This window comes from Pseudophryne corroboree, chromosome 6 (assembly GCF_028390025.1).
Source record: "Pseudophryne corroboree isolate aPseCor3 chromosome 6, aPseCor3.hap2, whole genome shotgun sequence".
NCBI classification, from domain to species: Eukaryota; Metazoa; Chordata; class Amphibia; order Anura; family Myobatrachidae; genus Pseudophryne; species Pseudophryne corroboree.
In genome coordinates this window covers 126451629-126470550 of record NC_086449.1, presented here as the reverse complement: position 1 = coordinate 126470550, position 18922 = coordinate 126451629, and the positions used below count along the sequence as shown (strand labels likewise).

Below are 18922 nucleotides of genomic sequence, written 5' to 3'. Positions count from 1 at the left end.
GCTCATCTGACTCTCCTAGGCATGATCCTAGACACAGACCAGAAAAGGGTTTATCTCCCGATAGAGAGAGCTCAGGAGCTCGTGACACTGGTCAGGAATCTATTACAACCAAAACAGGTGTCAGTGCATCACTGCACTCGAGTCCTGGGAAGGATGGTGGCATCATACGAGGCCATTCCCTTCGGCAGGTTCCATGCGAGGACCTTCCAATGGGACTTACTGGACAAGTGATCCGGATCACATCTTCAGATGCATCGGTTAATCACCCTATCCCCCAGGGCCAGGGTGTCTCTCCTGTGGTGGCTGCAGAGTGCTCACCTTCTCGAAGGTCGCAGATTCTGCATTCAGGACTGGGTCCTGGTGACCACGGATGCAACCTCCGAGGGTGGGGGGCAGTCACATAGGGAAGAAATTTCCAAGGGCTGTGGTCAAGTCAGGAGACTTGCCTTCACATCAACATCCTGGAACGAAGGGCCATATACAACGCCCTACGTCAAGCGGAGTCCCTGCTTCGCGACCTACCGGTTCTGATTCAGTCAGACAATATCACCGCAGTGGCTTATGTAAACCGCCAAGGCGGCACAAGGAGCAGGATGGCGATGGTAGAAGCCACCAGAATTCTTCGCTGGGCGGAGAATCACGTAAGAGCACTGTCAGCAGTGTTCATTCCGGGAGTGGACAACTGGGAAGCAGACTTCCTCAGCAGACACGACCTCCACCCGGGAGAGTGGAGACTTCATCAAGAAGTCTTCACGCAGATTGCAAGGCGGTGGGAACTGCCACAGGTGGACATGATGGCATCCCGCCTCAACAAAAAGCTACAGAGATATTGCGCCAGGTCAAGAGACCCTCAGGCGATAGCTGTAGACGCACTAGTGACACCGTGGGTGTTCCAGACGATTTATGTATTTCCTCCTCTTCCTCTCATACCAAAGGTGCTGAGAATCATAAGAAAAAGAAGAGTGAGAACAATACTCATTGTTCCGGATTGGCCAAGAAGGACTTGGTATCCAGAGCTGCAAGAAATGCTCACAGAGGACCCATGGCCTCTGCCTCTAAGACAGGACTTGTTGCAATAGGGGCCCTGTCTGTTCCAAGACTTACCGCGGCTGTGTTTGACGGCATGGCGGTTGAACGCCGGGTCCTAGTAGAAAAAGCCATTCCGGATGAGGTTATTCCTACGCTGATAAAGGCTAGGAAGGATGTGACGGCTAAACATTATCACCGTATATGGCGAAAATATGTTGCTTGGTGTGAGGCCAGGAATGCCCCTACGGAGGAATTCCAGCTGGGCCGTTTCCTTCACTTCCTACAGTCGGGAGTGACTTTGGGCCTGAAATTGGGTTCCATTAAGGTCCAGATTTCGGCTCTATCCATTTTATTTCAGAAAGAACTGGCTTCTCTTCCTGAAGTCCAGACGTTTGTAAAGGGAGTGCTGCATATTCAGCCCCCTTTTGTGCCTCCAGTGGCACCTTGGGATCTTAACGTGGTGTTGAGTTTCCTGAAGTCACACTGGTTTGAGCCACTCAAAACCGTGGAGTTAAAGTTTCTCACGTGGAAGGTGGTCATTAGCCTTGGCTTCAGCTAGGCGTGTGTCAGAATTAGCGGCTTTGTCACATAAAAGCCCCTATCTGGTTTTCCATATGGACAGGGCAGAATTGCGGACCCGTCTACAATTTCTGCAAAAAGTGGTGTCATTCTTTCATATGAACCAACCTATTGTGGTGCCTGTGGCTACTCGTGACTTGGAGGATTCAGAGTTACTAGATTTGGTCAGGGCTTTGAAGGTTTATGTAGCCAGAACGGCTAGGGTCAGGAATACAGAATCTTTGTTTATCCTGTATGCTTCCAACAAGCTTCAAAGCAAACTATTGCTCGCTGGATCTGTAACGCGATTCAGCAGGCTCATTCTGCGGCTGGGTTGCCGCTGCCTAGATCAGTTAAGGCCCATTCCACAAGGAAGGTGGGCTCTTCTTGGGCGGCTGCCCGAGGGGTCTCTGCATTACAGCTTTGCCGAGCGGCTACTTGGTCAGGTTCAAACACCTTTGCAAAGTTCTACAAGTTTGATACCCTGGCTGAGGAGGACCTTGTGTTTGCTCATTCGGTGCTGCAGAGTCATCCGCACTCTCCCGCCCGTTTGAGAGCTTTGGTATAATCCCCATGGTCCTTACGGAGTCCCCAGCATCCACTAGGACGTTAGAGAAAATAAGATTTTACTTACCGGTAAATCTATTTCTCAGAGACCGTAGTGGATGCTGGGCGCCCGTCCCAAGTGCGGACTTCTTCTGCAATACTTGTATATAGTTATTGCTTAAATAAGGGTTATGTTGGTTGCATCAGGGTTGATCTGATGCTCCGTTGTTGTTCATACTGTTAACTGGGTAAGTTTATCACGAGTTATACGGTGTGATTGGTGTGGCTGGTATGAGTCTTACCCGGGATTCCAAAATCCTTTCCTTGTACTGTCAGCTCTTCCGGGCACAGTTTCTCTAACTGAGGTCTGGAGGAGGGACATAGAGGGAGGAGCCAGAGCACACCAGTATCCAAATTCTTTCTTAAAGTGCCCTGTCTCCTGCGGAGCCCGTCTATTCCCCATGGTCCTTACGGAGTCCCCAGCATCCACTACGGACTACGAGAAATAGATTTACCGGTAAGTAAAATAATATTTTCTTCAATTTATTTTAAAACTTTATTATTTTCGGTACGCTGTTTGGGCAACAGCAAACCTGCGCCATGGGAGTTAAGGGGGGGGGGGGGGGGGTCACTGACCTCGTGAGGTGCAGAGCCACTTCCCCACTGCAGGACCACCGTCCTGAGATGCTGTTTGTTCAGCGGGGCACTCCGCCTTAGCTGTCGCAGCATGCCGCCCACCCCTGACGCTTCCTGAAGGTGATCGTCAGTGGTGAGTACACATCGGGGGCCCCGATGGGGGGAGTCCCCCGGTTCATGGTGCGGTAAAAACGCGGGTGAGGCATACGGGTCCCTCCTGAGGGGGGACCCGCTGTAGCCCCTGCATGACACTGGCTGACATTAGCTGTACTTAACATTTATGTGACACTACAACGCATTTAGGAGACATTGCCAGTATAAATATGTAACAGTAGCTCCGGCGCTATTACGGGGGGACGGAGCTATATCAGAGCGGGCTCAGCAGCATTTTGGCGCCTTCCGTTTGTCACACGCTGGATAACTGGTACATGGTGTTTTGAGTAGGGGGAGAGCCTCTATTTGTGCACAATATTCCTCTAGGGCAATCCTAGTTAGGAACAGTTTAACTGATATATCTATATAAAAACGCTGACAGCCTCACTGGGGCTCTGCAGCGTTGGTGTGCTTGTGACCTCTCTTACTATTTGTCTCCTCTCACATGCAATAGGGCAGGCTTGTTTGTGACTCAGTCTGTGTTGTATGTGTTATTGTGTGTTACTCCATAATGGTGAAACAAAAATTATGCAGTGTATGTAATGCCAGATTCTCCCCTATCACATCTGGCTCCTTATTATGTGAGTAGTGAAGTCAGAAATCACAAGATGCTGACAATGTGGGGGAGAGTCACGAGCCCTCCAGGCTGGGGGCTATCAAAAATATGATGCCTTATATGTTATCTCAATTAACTGCTAATGCCAATAAAACACAAGAACTGCAACAAGCAGTAGCAAGTCTGGCTACCAGGGCTGATGCCCCCCATTCCCCACTGTCTACTACAGGTGCCCATAAACGTGCTTTACCTGCACTCCTATCAGATTCTGATGATGATATACAGGATGATGTGGACCACATAAGTGGCGACTTCACCCCTGCACAGGGTATTGAACCCCTCATTTTGGCTATAAGGGATCTGCTAAAGCTCCCCCTGGAGGACGCTACAAATCAGCAGTCATTTTTTCTCCCACAAGACAAAATCTGACAGTCACTTTTCCTGATTCCAAGGAATTAGATGATTTGTTTAAATTAGCCTGGAAAACTCCTGATAAAAAATATCAGGCGTCAAAACGATTTTTGCATACCTTCCCATTTGCCCCTAAAGACAGCTGTAGATGTCTCTGTCTCCCGCCTTTCCAAAAAGGTGGTACTCCCTGCCTCAGGATCCTTAATGGTAAAGGACCCGGGGAATAGGAAAATTGAGGCCCCACTAAAATCTATCTACACTGCTGCGGGTGTATCTCAAAGACAAATTTTTCCTCTCTTAGCCGCATACAGTATTTGCTGGTATGCTGGCTCAGTACTTTCTTGAATGTTTTGTGCTTGCCGCACAGCTCGCACAAAATTTGTTTCCCACCTTGATGTCTAGCAGAATCCACTATTTCTCCTGCAGGGTCCACAGGGTATCCACAGGATACATTGGGATATGGTGGAGCAACAGTGGATCTGCACCAAACGGTCAAAGCTTTATGGCCTCCCAGCATGCAGCGGGCCCGTCCATATATCCCCGCCGATTTCCAAAATAGCAGCCACATTGCCTCCTCTTTAGAGGAGTATTCAGAATCTGATCCCACAGGACATTTTTGGATTCTTAGCTGTAGAGCTGGAATCAAACACGCTTTCCGAAGATGAAACCTCGATGAGGCCTTAGACTAGCCTTTCCAGACCCTGAGCGCAAACTGGATCCAAAAGAAGAGCTGTCACAGAGCTTATGGTCCCCATCCCTACAACCAACGGTTTTATTCTCTGAGACTTCACTGACAGAATGGAGTTTCCCCTACCCTTCTCCTCTAGGGCAAAAGACTGTACCACATATTTAACCCAGGCTAGCTCTAATATATGTGTGGCAGCACTCGCAAGTGTCTGCTGCACCTGTTCCACTGTCCCACAAAGGCGGATACACCTAAATCCATAGCCTTAGCTGTGGCGTTACCTCTGTGTCCTGAATGCCAGATAAACATGGAGAGAAAAGTGACAGCTGCAGGTTTACAATCTGAGAGGGCAAGTGTTCCCCATAACCTATAGTTTGAAACGTGATTGTTAGAAAATGAGATAAATTGCTGTATTGCTTGGGTCATCCATTTTTTAGTTTCTTCCCCTCACATTCTTACTCATTATTCTAATAAAGGTTTTTTGTTTGTTTTTCTCAGAGAAGTGCAGCAGTTTCCTGAGGCAGTTCGTAACTCTGAAGAAGTGAAATTTGCTGTTCAGGTTTTCACTGCACTTAATAGCACAAACATTGTCCGGTTCTTCCGACTAGTCCGTTCTGCATCTTACCTTAACAGTTGTGTCTTACACTGTTATTTTGCTCAGGTAATAGGTACATTCTGGACTTTCGTACATAAAAAATACATTTTTTTATTATTTATGAATGCTCCTACCGGTGTTCTTGTTCTCTTAGATACGGCGAAATGCGCTGCATGTCTTCAATGTAGCATACACGCCCAGTGTACAGAGACCCACCTTGTTCCCACTGGAGAACATGGTGCGCCTTTTATCTTTCCAAGATACAGATGAAGCTACAGAATTTCTTACAGCTTATGGCCTATGTGTGTCAGATGGGTAAGTGGGCTTGGGGCTTTGTATTGACAACCAACTTCAATCCAGGAGAAATTGTCCATTGTTGTATCAACTGACTGTGGTTTTTTTTTTTCTTATTATTGTATCCTAAAGTTTTGTAGAGTTTAATCGTACATCCTTTGCTGAGCCTGAGGTACCGTTGCAGCCAAAGAGGTGCACATTCATCAGCAAAAAGCGGCAAGTGTCTTTTGGGGAAGTAGTGAATGGAGCCCCACTCCCACAGTTTACTTTGCATGTGCCTGCCTGCAGCTTTGATGAACAGAATAAGTATACTGGAAGTAACACTTCAGTCGAGCAGGGAATCAGAGATGAAACAGGTCAGTGGCAAAGAACACACAATCAGGTTATTCTGTTAGGGAACAGCAACTTGAAGTTGTGAGCTCTCAGAACAAGAACAGAATGGTAGGGAGTGGTTTTCCAAATCTAAGAATGGAGAAGCTTCAGTTGCAGCAGTACTGCCAGCTAGGTAAAAGATTTCTGTAAGGTTTCCCATCCTATATGTCACATGCAGCCAGTTGAACTGGGGATCTGCTGGTTCTCTATTAAAGAACCAGAAAAGTAATTAAAGGGGTGGGTATGAATTCCCAGCAGTTGGGATTCAGAAAGTCAGAAGATCAACAACGGAATCTTGGTGCATCCCGGTAATTATTTCAACCCTAACCTCCCCGTAGTGCCTAGCCCCACTACTTACCAGCGGGCTCCTGTCTGTTGAGATCCTGCTGTCATTCTTCTGGCTGTCAAGATCCCGGCTGCTGTTCCGTTTTAGGGGTGTATTTAATTCTAGTCTGAAACTGCCGTCTTGTCGGAAAGACGTCAGTTTCCGACTTTTTTAGGTCTGAAGGGGTTCAGACCTATTCAATCGGGCTGCTTTTTTTCCGACAAGTCGGGAATTCCGACTTGTCAGAGAACACGAGGATCGGCGGAATAGCCGCGGATCCATGTGCTTTTGTCGGAAACATGGCTAAATCCAACAGGTTTTGGCCCCGTTTCCGACAATGTCAATCCGACTTTAAAAAAAACATGTTTTGAGGGGTGTGGGGATGGGGGAGAATTAGGAGGAAGGGCAGGCGGGTGAGGAGGAGAGGGACTGGAACACGTCATGAGGGGGAACGGGGACCATGTGAGGAGAGGAGACGGGACTGATGAGTACGAGCTGAGAGGAGGAGCGGGTCAGTGACTGGAAACATCAGGACAGCAGCAGCACGGACGTGACACAGGCGCTCTGCATTAGAGAACCCGCCTGCCGGACGGGTCAAAAATAGGTGACAGCACGGGGTATCACATGCCCCTATTACACACGCCCTAGGAAGGCAGACGTCCCTAGGGCGTGTGTAATAGGGGCATGTGATAGTTGTCGGGAACGGCCATATCAGATAGTCGCATTTGGCCGCTCATTGAATACTGCATTGTCGGATCCTTTCCGTTGGAAAAGATCCGACAAGCATTGAATGCACCCATTAGATGGCAACAAAAAGGGGGAATACAAGAAGCTTTTGGTAACCCTTTATGTTTGCAAATGTGTAATTATTATTACTTCTGTTTTTTATGGGGGGTTTTAATTCTTTATTATTATGTTAAACTTATTATAAGTTAAATCTTACCGGCTAAAACACCTCCGAGGCATTTGAGAGGTTTCACTTTCTGACGTTTGACGTTAGATTTCTGTATAGAACTGATGCTCCACAGTGTATTGTGTGTCCTGGGGTTTACGCTGTGCTTATATAAGAGCACACACCTTATGGTTATCTGTGTTATGATTGCATTTTGCTTATCACTTAAACACACCTTATAACTTAAACATTTTATTCATGATTACATTGTGTTTTTACTGTTTTAGGTACAGATAAACCAGAGACCAACATACCTGCCCCTGAAGAGATGCCAGTCAAACAAGCTACTGTGCTTCTACCAGACACTCGGGAATCTTCTTCTGTCTTTGCTCAGTCAGTTTTACAGCCACCTATGGCACCTTCTCACCCTCCATCTCCACCTAAGCCAACTTTTACTGATGAGGTAAATGCACAATGAACGTTCCATTGAAATGTTCTACCGTTGCTCATAATTTTTATATAGTTATTTTTATTTTTCTCATACGTCCTAGAGGATGCTGGGGATGCTTCAAGAACCATGGGGTATAGACGGGATCCACAGGAGACATGAGCACTTTAAGACTTTAAAAGGGGTGTGAACTGGCTCCTCCCTCTATGCCCCTCCTCCAGACTCTAGTTCGATTCTGTGCCCAGTGAGACTGGATGCACACTGAGAGGCTCTCCAGAGTTTCTCAGAAAAAGACTTTGTTAGGTTTATTATTTTCAGGGAGACCTGCTGACAACAGGCTCCCTGCATCGTGGGACTGAGGGGAGGGAAGCAGACCTACTTCTGTGAGTTTCAAGGCTCTGCTTCTTAGGCTACTGGACACCATTAGCTCCAGAGGGTCTGATCGCTAGGTAAGCCTAGATGCTCGTTCCCGGAGCCGCGCCGTCACCCCACTTGTAGAGCCAGAAGTCAGAAGACGGGTGAGTAGAAGACAGAAGACTTCAGTGACGGCTTTGAGCTACCGCACAGCGGCCGTGCTGCGCGCCATGCTCCCACACACACAGCGGCACTACAGGGTGCAGGGCGCATGGGGGGGCGCCCTGGGCAGCATGAATCCTCAATAAATAATCTGGCAAAAGAGGCTTACAGTGCCTGGGCACTAAAAACCGGACCCCCGCCAATATAAAAATTTGAAAAATAGTGGGGCTGAAGCGCGCCATTAAGGGGGCGTGGCTTAGCCCTCAGCTCTAATCAGCGCCATTTTCTCTTCACAGAGCTGCAGAGACGCTGGTCCAGTATTTTGGTGCTGTTTTATTAATATAAAAGCGCTAACAGGTCTGAGGCATTGTTTTAATAGTTTCATACCAGGATAGGCGCTGGGTTGTGAGCTGGCAAAACTCCCTCTGTGTTTCTCTAACAGGCTTTGCTGTGGGTCTGTCCCCTATAGCCCCAGTGTGGTTGTGGGTGTCGGTACGCGTGTGTCGACATGTCTGAGGCTGAATGTTCTTCCCAGGAGGAGGCTGGAGTGGGGACAGAAAAGACTGTGGGAGTGACCATGTCGGCACCGCCGACGGCTGATTGGGTAAATATGTTGAGTGTTTTGAATGCAAATGTGGCTCGGTTGAATAAGAGATTAAATAAATCTGAGTCTCAGAACCAGACATGGAAAAAATCCATGGAGGATGCATTATCACAAGTACAGACCCCCTTGGGGTGACAGAAGCGTTCATTTACCCAGATAGCGGATACAGATACCGACACGGACTCTGATTCCAGTGTCGACTATAGTGATGCCAGATTGAATCCTAAACTGGCTAAGAGCATTCAGTGCATGATTGTGGCGATAAAAGACGTATTACATATTACGGAAGACCCTGCTGTTCCTGATACTAGGGTCTGTATGTTTAAGGGAAAGAAACCTGAGGTAACGTTTCCTCCCCCTCATGAACTAAACGCGTGTTTTGAAAAAGCTTGGGAAAATCCTGACAAGAAGGTACAGGTTCCCAAGAGAATTCCAGTGGCATATCCGTTCCCCTCTGGGGACAGGGAAAAGTGGGAGTCAACCCCCACGGTGGACAAAGCTCTATCGCGTCTGTCCAAAAAGGTGGCGCTTCCGTCTCCTGACACGGCAGCCCAAAAGGATCCTGCGGATCGTAAGCAGGAAAATACACTAAAATCCATTTATGTCACTACAGGTACGCTGCTCAGACCTGCCGTTGCATTGGCATGGGTGAGTAGCGCTATTGAAAAGTGGGCAGATAACTTGTCATCTGAGATAGATTTTCCTGGACAGGGATAGCGTGTTTTTGACACTGGGTCATATCAGGGACGCTGCAGCCTATCTAAAGGAAGCTGCGAGGGATATTGGCCTTTTAGGATCAAGGGCAGTCTCGGCTAGGAGGGCATTGTGGATTCATCAATGGAATACTGATGCTGACTCTAAGAAGACTATGGAGTCTCTGCCGTTTAACGGTAGTGTCTTGTTTGGTGACGGCCTCACTGACTTGGTATCTACGGCTACCACGGGTAAGTCATCGTTCCTACCATATGTTCCTGCACAACAAAAGAAAACGCCCCACTATTAGATGCAGTCCTTTCAGCCCAATAAATACAAAAAAGGACGAGGGTCTTCCTTCCTTGCTACGAGAGGAAGAGGAAGGGGAAAAAGGTCACAGGCTGTAGCAAGTTCCGAAGAGCAGAAGTCCTCCCCGGCTTCTATTAAATCCACGGTACGCGTGTGTCGACATGACGCTGGGGCTCCTCTGCGGGAGTCCGCACCGGTGGGGGCACGTCTCCAACTCTTCAGTCAGGTCTGGGTTCGCTCGGCCCTGAAACCTTGGGTATTAGAAATAGTAGCCCAAGGGTACAAATTGGAGTTTCAAGACGTGCCCCATCACCGATTTTTCAAATCGGCCTTACCAGCTTCTCTTCCAGAAAGGGAGGTAGTATGCGCTGCAATACTAAAGCTGTGTCAAAATCATGTCATTGTCACGGTACCCCCGTCACAACAGGGGGAAGGCTTTTATTCGAGCCTGTTCGTGGTCCCGAAGCTGGATGGCTCAGTCAGACCGATTCTAAACCTAAAATCCCTCAATTTCTATCTAAAAAAAATTCAAATTCAAGATGGAATCTCTCCGAGCATTGATCTCCAGTCTGGAGGAGGGGGATTTTATGGTGTCGGTCGACATAAAGTATGCCTACTTACACGTCCCCATATATCCTCCACATCAGGCTTACCTGAGGTTTGCTGTTCAGGATTGTCATTACCGATTTCAGATGTTGCCTTTTGGTCTGTCCACGGCTCCGAGGATTTTCACCAAGGTTATGGCGTAAATGATGGTTCTCCTGCGCAAGCAGGGAATCACAATTATCCCGTACTTGGATGATCTCCTGATAAAGGCGAGATCAAAGGAGCAATTACTGAAAAACGTTACGCTCTCCCTGACAATTCTGCAACAACATGGTTGGCTCCTAAACTTGCCAAAATCACAGTTGGTTCCGACGACACGGCTGTCGTTCTTGGGTATAATTCTGGATACAGAATTACAGAGCGTTTTTCTTCCAGTGGAAAAGGCTCTGGAAATACAGAACATGGTAAAACAGATTCTGAAACCGGCAAGAGTGTCAATTCTTCAATGCACTCCGTCTTGATTCAGTCAGACAACGTAACAGCAGTGGCGTACATAAACCGCCAGGGCGGAACAAAGAGCGGCGATGGCGGAGGCCACAAAAGTTCTTCGCTGGGCGGAGAAACATGCAAGTGCTCTGTCAGCAGTCTTCATTCCAGGAGTGGACAACTGGGAAGCAGACTTCCTCAGCAGACACTATCTCCATCCAGGAGAGTGGGGTCTTCATCAAGAGGTCTTTGCAGAAGTGACAAGTAGTTGGGGAATTCCTCACATAGACATGATGTCGTTTCGCCTCAACAAGAAACTTCAGAGATATTGTTCCAGGTCAAGGGACCCTCAAGCAATAGCGGTGGACGCCCTGGTGAGACCGTGGGTGTTTCAGTCGGTCTATATATTCCCTCCACTTCCACTCATTCCAAAGGTGATAAAGATCATAAGAAGAACAAGGATTCAGGCGATACTCATTGTTCCAGACTGGCCAAGGAGGGCCTGGTATCCAGATCTTCAAGAATTACTCATAGAAGATCCCTGGCCTCTTCCTCTACGAGAGGATCTGTTACAGCAAGGATCGTGCGTGTATCAGGACTTACCGCGGCTGCGTTTGACGGCATGGCGGTTGAACGCCAAATCCTAGCCCGAAAGGGTATTCCCAGTGAAGTAATTCCCACACTACTTCAGGCTAGAAAAGAAGTAACGGCGAAGCATTACCACCGTATTTGGAGAAAATATGTGTCTTGGTGTGAATCCAAGAAGGCTCCTACGGAAGAATTTCAGCTGGGGCGTTTGCTCCATTTTTTGCAAGCAGGTGTGGATGCGGGCCTAAAGTTAGGCTCCATTAAAGTACAAATTTCGGCCTTATCAATCTTCTTTCACGAAGAATTGGCCTCCCTTCCAGAAGTTCAGACCTTCGTGAAAGGCTTGCTGCACATCCAACCTCCCTTTGTGCCCCCAATGGCACCATAGGATCTTAATGTGGTGTTGCAGTTCCTGCAATCTCATTGGTACGAACCTTTGCGTAAGGTTGAGTTGAAATTCCTTACTTGGAAAGTAGTCATGTTGTTGGCCTTGGCATCCGCAAGGCGGGTATCTGAATTGGCGGCTTTGTCTCACAAAAGCCCCTATTTAATCTTCCATGCTGATAGAGCGGAGTTGAGAACTCATCAGCAATTTCTGCCAAAAGTGGTTTCATTGTTTCATGTAAACCAGCCTATTGTGGTGCCAGTGGCTACTGACGCCTTGGCGAAATCGAAGTCTCTCGATGTGGTCAGAGCTTTGAAAATCTATGTCGCCAGAACGACTCAAATTAGGAAAACAGAGGCTCTGTTTCTCCCAACAAGATTGGGGCTCCTGCTTCCAAGCAGACTATTGCACGCTGTCGGTGAAGGCCCATTCTACCAGAAAGGTGGGTTCATCCTGGGCGGCTGCCCGAGGGGTCTCGGCATTACAGCTTTGCCGAGCTGCTACTTGGTCGGGATCAAACACCTTTGCGAAGTTTTAAAAGTTTGATTCCCTGGCTGAGGAGGACCTCTTGTTTGGTCATTTGGTGCTGCAGTCGTCCGCACTCTCCCGCCCGTTCTAGAGCTTTGGTATAAACCCCATGGTTCTTGAAGCATCCCCAGCATCCTCTAGGACGTATGAGAAAATAGGATTTTAATACCTACTGGTAAATCCTTTTCTCTTAGTCCGTAAAGGATGCTGGGCGCCCGTCCCAGTGCGGGCTGTATCTGCAGTTATTGGTTATGGTTACACACATGTTGTGTTGAGTTCAGTCAGTCTGTGGCTGATGTTAGTCTTGCCGTTGCATGCGTTGTTGTTGAATGCCATGTTGTACGGCATGTTTGAGGTGTGAGCTGGTATGTATCTCACCTTTAGTTTTTAAAATTAAATAAATCCTTTTCCTCGAAATGTCCGTCTCCCTGGGCACAGTTCCTATAACTGGAGTCTGGAGGAGGGGCATAGAGGGAGGAGCAGGTTCACACCCATTCAAAGTCTTATAGTGTGCCCATGTCTCCTGCGGATCCCGTCTAGACCCCATGGTTCTTGAAGCATCCCCAGTATCCTCTACGGACTAAGAGAAAAGGATTTACCGGTAGGTATTAAAATCCTATTTTTTTCAAACTTTCTACTATCTCTTAATATAGGATGTGGCTGCAGTGATGGAGGATATTGTGGAGGATACAGTGAGAGAATTCAGTGCTGACCTCGGCCAAGCTGGAGCTGCGTACATTTCTGCTGTACTTGGGTACATTATTGCTCTGCTATTTGTATTCCCTTATTGTTTTATATGACATTTGTATAGTCCCCAACCCCAGAAATTGTTGTTTTTCTGCTGCGGGGTACACTGGGCTCCACAGGGAATGACATTGGAGTGTAGAGTAGGATCTTGATCCGAGGCACCAACAGGCTAGAAGCTTTGACTGTTCCCAGAATGCATAGCGCCGCCTCCTCTATAACCCCGCCTCCATGCACAGGAGCTCAGTTTTGTAGTTGGTGCCATGCAGTGCAGGGGGGCTGCTCCAGCAGCCCTGAGAAGAGGTTTTCAAAGTGAAAAATTAAAACTTCAAGGGCTGCAGCAGAGGTACTGTAAGTGCTGGATGTCAGTCAGACATCTCCTGCTGCAGCTCCATCACCTCCCCCAACGGCGCTGTACACTCCCGCGCCCTGGTTGCCGGGTACCTACAGCGGAGGCTCTGGTTCTTCTTTGTTAGTCACACACACACCACCGTTGCCCTCCTGGATCACGTGGCCGCACACAGGGAGGAGGTAAGAGGGTCCCCAAGGCGGGACCCACTGGAAATCGCGATCCGGCGCGGCCGGTGGGAGGTGGGCCGCGCGCGCTGGCGTGGACACTGTGGCAGTACAGGGACCCCACTAGACCACCAGGGCAAGGGCACAGGTCGGTTTTATTAAAAACTGTTTATTATACAGCCCACAGTACCCGGTGGTGAAGTCCAGAATATAGCAGCTGAGGGTTCTCGTTTTGGGGGTTCCTTGCCCACCAGTGGGACTGTAGCAACGGGGATTCAAAATGACCAGCCTTGGGCTACTTTTTCCACGTTATTGAGTACGCTAGTAACTAGACTTGCGCCACCTATGGGACCTCCTGTGCCGGTACAAACGCTTATGGTCCCTGCAGTTAATTCGCCATGGGCAGATCAACTGTCCTCTCAGTTACAGCAATTGAACCAATCTCTGACTATACAGAAATCTAACCCTCGCCCGTCCAAGACCACGGGGTCCTCTAAGCGGGCTATTACTTCCTCACAATCCACCAACGTCCCAGACACCTCGTCTGATGAGGATGGCGTATATACTGACCCCACAGATTCTGATCCTGATGCTTCTGATGGGAAATCTGTTTCACAGGTGGATGTTCCTGACTTGTTGGAGGCTATCAGGCTAATTCTTCAAATTACTGATGACCCAGAGCCGGATGGGTTCCGGTATGAATGGTCGACCATGTTATGGTCGACAGTCATTAGGTCGACCACTATTGGTCGACATGGACACATGGTCGACACATGAAAGGTCGACACATGAAAAGGACACTGCTTTCAGTCCTGTATATCTACATATAACAGAGTGACTGTTGGGAGGCATTGGTTTACATTCTTTAATATTATATCAGGAAAACCAGACAAAGCTTCCACAAGCTAGACTGGTCCAAGAAATTACCAAAAACCTGCATGGAGCCAGGTGATCTCTGCTCAGCTTCTGCTGTTATATCTTTTGATTCTGTACCCGGAGTTTTCATCAGATCAGTCTGATTCTGCTGAGGAGCCTCTATGGGCTCGTAAGATAGCCCACTAATCTTGTCTAATTTTAAAAGCCAAGTCAATGTAAAATAGACCGTGCGCACAACTTTCACACCTAAGGGGGTGATTGTTGGTAGTCAGTGTTTTCCTTTCATTATTACTAGGTGAGGAAACAGTCAAGACTGCTGTTTATTCTTCTTGTGCACTAAGAAATTACCAAAAGGCTACACAAAGATAAACGCTCTCTACTCAACTTATACTGTAACATAACCAGTCTACGCTACTGCAGTGGTCCAGGTCCATGACCGACACTATAGCCCAGTTACTTCAAAGGCCAGACATTTGGCCTAGTGGTTATGATGGCCAGATATGGTCACTTCAGAGGCAGGTCTGTTTTATAGCTTTCTCTAATCCTGCTAAGGATCCCCTGTAGGCTCACAATATGGGCAGGTGTCTGTCTGAGATGACTACTTCCTTAACCGAGATGATTGCATCCTCAGGCTCTATTGCCACTTAGCGGAGTCCTGCTCCTCTCTGTATATCGTTTCCTTGTCATGACCCACATTTTGAGTCTCTGCAGCAAGAGATGTCGCTCTGCCTGAGCCAGACTCCACTTCTCTTTTAAAACGGAAAAAGAAATAGATTTTTAGTTTTTGCTACCTCTTTCCTCATGTTGGGAAAGTGTTGTAGGAAGTTTGGCTCAAAACCTGATGTAAAGGTTCAGGTTCCCATGGTAAGGTGTCTGTCTCTAGTATACTATGTTGTCGGTTAAGATCTAGAATATCACAATTGCAAAATGTGTATCTTTATCCTTTCACTGATGAAGACACTGAACTAATGGAGGTTCCACCAAAAAGTGCACGCATCCATTATGAGATTGGCTAGGTCGACATTGCAGTCTGTGACCTTTAAAAGAGCCCGCAGATAGAAAACAGTGAGTTAGTTCTTAAATGAGTATTCGCCCTATTCTGGCTAGTGACTGGGTCTTTAGGGCGGTTGCATATTGAATACGGAAATATGCATTATGCAATCAGATGATCCTTTTCAGATTATACATTTTGACGGATCAAGTCTCTGAAGCTCTGTCCTCTGTCAATGATGCTTTCTTGGATTCTATTTCTATTCATCTTGTATCTCCGCCCTGGTTGTAACGGCCAGATGCTCCTTATGGTTGCAATTCGTGGAAAAATCAAAGTGTACTTTGCAGGGGGGGCGCACATCGACCTAGAGCAATGGCTTTTATATGCCCTCAGCTGGGCTCACTGATTCAGGCAGTCTGTTCCCCAGTTGTAGGAGCCCCCTTTTATCTTGTTCAATTAGACCATTAGATGTGCGGAATGATCACTGGGATACATTCTCAATCCCAAGGAACACGTGCCAGGCAGGTTCTTTGGTACCCCTCATACTCAAGGTCCATCCTTTCTGTTTGTCCACAGACCCAGATTCCTCACAGGACATTGGCTCACTTGGTTGGCCTCCTCCGAAATAAAGGAGTCAACTCCATTCCATATTTAATCGATTTGTTGCTAACAGCTCCGTCTGATGCACCTTTTTTCGTACACATCTACAGTGGACTTTGGTTCCGTATTTCTTCCTTCTCAAAGGATGGTGTTCCTGGTTCTCCTTTTCAACTCCAGGTGTCAGAGGATTTTCCTTCCCCCGGACAAAAAGGGTATGATCTCCAGTCCATAGTGCGTACTTTCCTGCAGTTTCCACAGGGGTCAGTGATCAAGTGCATACACCTCCTCTGCAAGATAGTGACAACATTCCAGGTGGCTCCAATACCGGTCTCATGCCTGGATTCTTCTCTCTCAAATTCTATGTTGTTAGTCCCAGGCAGACTTGAGTTTACATAGACAATGGTTCATGATCCGAGTCTGACCCACAGGGCTCCATTTTCTATCTGGACATGGAACTTCATAAACACAGTCGCTAGTATCAGACGTTGGGTTCTGTATTTCAACTCTGGCATTTTCAGGACTATGGTCTGAAGTGGAGAGGTCCCTTTCAAACAACATTCTCAAACTATGGGCCATCTGCAATGCCTTGACACAAGCTCAAGCTTACTTCCAGTCTGCATCCAGTCGAACAACGGAACTGCAGTAGTCTATATCAACAAGTAAAGTGGCAGTCGCAGCTGTTGAGCTATCGGAGCAGTAACGCACATATGCAGGGGGCGGAACTTTGGGTCCTGGCAATATCGGCCATCTCCGGTTCCAGAGTGGCTAACTGGGGAGCCAACTTCCTAAGTTGTCACACTGTGCATCCCTGGGGAATGGGAGCTAAACCAACAGGTTTTTCTGTCTTTGGTTTACATGTGTCACAAGCCCAACATCGACCTCAGTGCATCTTGTCTCAACAAAAAGTGCTTCCTTGGTACAGTGATCACTCCAGGGATCCTCATGTAGCAGTCGTGGACGCCATGTCAGGTCCTTGACAACTTCTTCTGGAATATTTGTTTTTGCTTCTGGTAGAATCCAGTGAGTCTTCAACGCATTCGACGACTGGCTCTTTCGATCCTCCTAATCGCTCCGGATTAGCCGGTTTACACTGCTGTGCCTTTCTTCAGACCATGGTGGCCAAGACCCCTTACAGTCTACATCTTCGGACAGATCTCCTATTTCAAAATCTGTGTCATCACCGGGATTTGTCTCCAATGTCTGTGACGGCATGGTTCTCGAGACCAGCATCATCAAGGTAAAAGGTTTGCCTCTGTCTGTAGTAGTGACTATGCTTCAGGCTCGTAAACCAATTGCATCAAGGTAATTGAGTAACTGCTTTAGTTCTTCTGCCTAAACTCCCATAGCACACACTCTAACCCAAGTGTAATGAATACCGCAGCGTCCCCCGGATGGACTCTGAGGAAAAGATTTTACGATGAGTACAAATATCCGATTTTTAACCAGATGAGCACTTTTATAAGTTGGTGTCACGAGAAGTAGAGATCCAGACTCACTGTGTCACCTCTGTCACTCTGTGTTAGAGCCCTTTTTCTTGTGGAGTCTTGGAGTAATAGGAGGACGCAGTTTCCCTCCCTGTCAAGGTTATCTCAGAGAAGAGCTAGTCTACGAAACCTATTTTTTTATCTCTGTTTTCCAGTTAAAGTCAACTGCAAGAGCTGTTTTCACTCTTTCTTCCATTAGAGCTCGTATTCCTTGAGCTGTGGTTGCTTCTCACACGACTAGGCACAGTGTCACAACCGAGCATCTATACAGGGTGACACATTTGTTCCCTCTGTTATACATTTACAAGATCTCATACTTTTCTGCCAAAGAGGGTGAGTTTCAAGCGTCAAATGTTATGCCTGGCATGCCAGTGCATACCCCCCTCAGAGTCTAGCAGTGTCCCTTAGATTGGATGTAAGAGGAAAGAGGATTTTTATGCTCCTTGTTAAATCCATTTGCTAGCAATTCATCTTGGGGGACCCTGCATTTCGTCCCTCGTTGTTGTGGTTCTCTGTTCGGCTGTGTTAGATATTGGAATGATGGTGCAGTGGAGGTGGGAGGACTTAGAGGAGCCGGAGTTTCAGTTGGTTTGCTAGTACCAACTGCTTAGGGAAGCCAATCACGGGCCATTTTTTCAATCCCGGGTATTGGGATTGAAAAATGGCCAATCCCGGGATTGGCTTTTAGCTAGGTGGCCGCCACCTCGCCCCACCCATATAACTCACCATATAACGGGGGCGGGCGGGGAACATCCTTTGAACGCTGCTGGCGGTTCCCAGCAGCTGCTGACAGCGCAGCGTGACCTCTCACGCTGCGCTGGGGACCCGGAAGGATGAAGCCGGGCAGCGTCTGAGTGTCCTGTGGACGCTCAACGCTGATCCCTCAATCCCCGGGATTGGAGCTTCCAATCCCGGGATTGAATCCCGGGCATTTTTGGCCCTAAATCCCGGGATCCCGCCAATCCCGATCCCGGGATTGACCACCATACTACTGCTAAGCCCACCCTCCAAATACAGAGTCTAGCGGTGTCCCACAAATAGATTACAAGGAATGCATTTTACAGTGAATACAATAATCCTTTTATTTTTGTAAGGCTTTACTTTGTAACATTGCATCAAGTAATATATTAATTAGGACGCTGAAGTTGATGATCTACTTTTTCAGTAAACAAAAATGAGGTACTTTCTAGCCAGTGGCTCACTTGTGATAAATTTGAAAAAAAATATACATAACATCCACACCAAGGTCATAATAACTTGGATAAGGTGATCATTTATCTGGAATGATGCCCACTCTCTTCAATACATCATAAAACTGGCATTCTTCACCGTTTCTCTATAAATATTTTTCTGTTCATCTCTCCTCCGGCTTCTGCAGAGAGTCTTCTTTGGCTGCGGATAAGCTCCTTGGAGATGTGATCATGGATTTCTCTAGTAAAATTGCCGTAGATGAAGTGAAAGCAGAGACTGAAAGAGTGAAGGAGGAAAAGAGGCGGAAGGCAGAAGAAGCCAGGCAAGTAGTGTATTTTGAAGAGGGGTTTGGTGGATACTTCTGT

At 47.5% G+C, this 18922-nt stretch overlaps 1 protein-coding gene across 1 annotated transcript in view; it reads left to right on the top strand.

Annotated features, from left to right (window-relative positions):
• The window catches only part of MCM3AP (minichromosome maintenance complex component 3 associated protein), a 109594-nt gene that overhangs the window by 34532 nt on the left and 56140 nt on the right, over positions 1–18922 (top strand). The window contains exons 10-15 of the mRNA XM_063931836.1: positions 5073–5235; positions 5324–5484; positions 5596–5819; positions 7340–7515; positions 12809–12909; positions 18745–18879. Of these exons, the coding sequence (XP_063787906.1) occupies positions 5073–5235; positions 5324–5484; positions 5596–5819; positions 7340–7515; positions 12809–12909; positions 18745–18879 (960 nt within the window). The remainder of the gene's footprint in view (positions 1–5072; positions 5236–5323; positions 5485–5595; positions 5820–7339; positions 7516–12808; positions 12910–18744; positions 18880–18922) is intronic.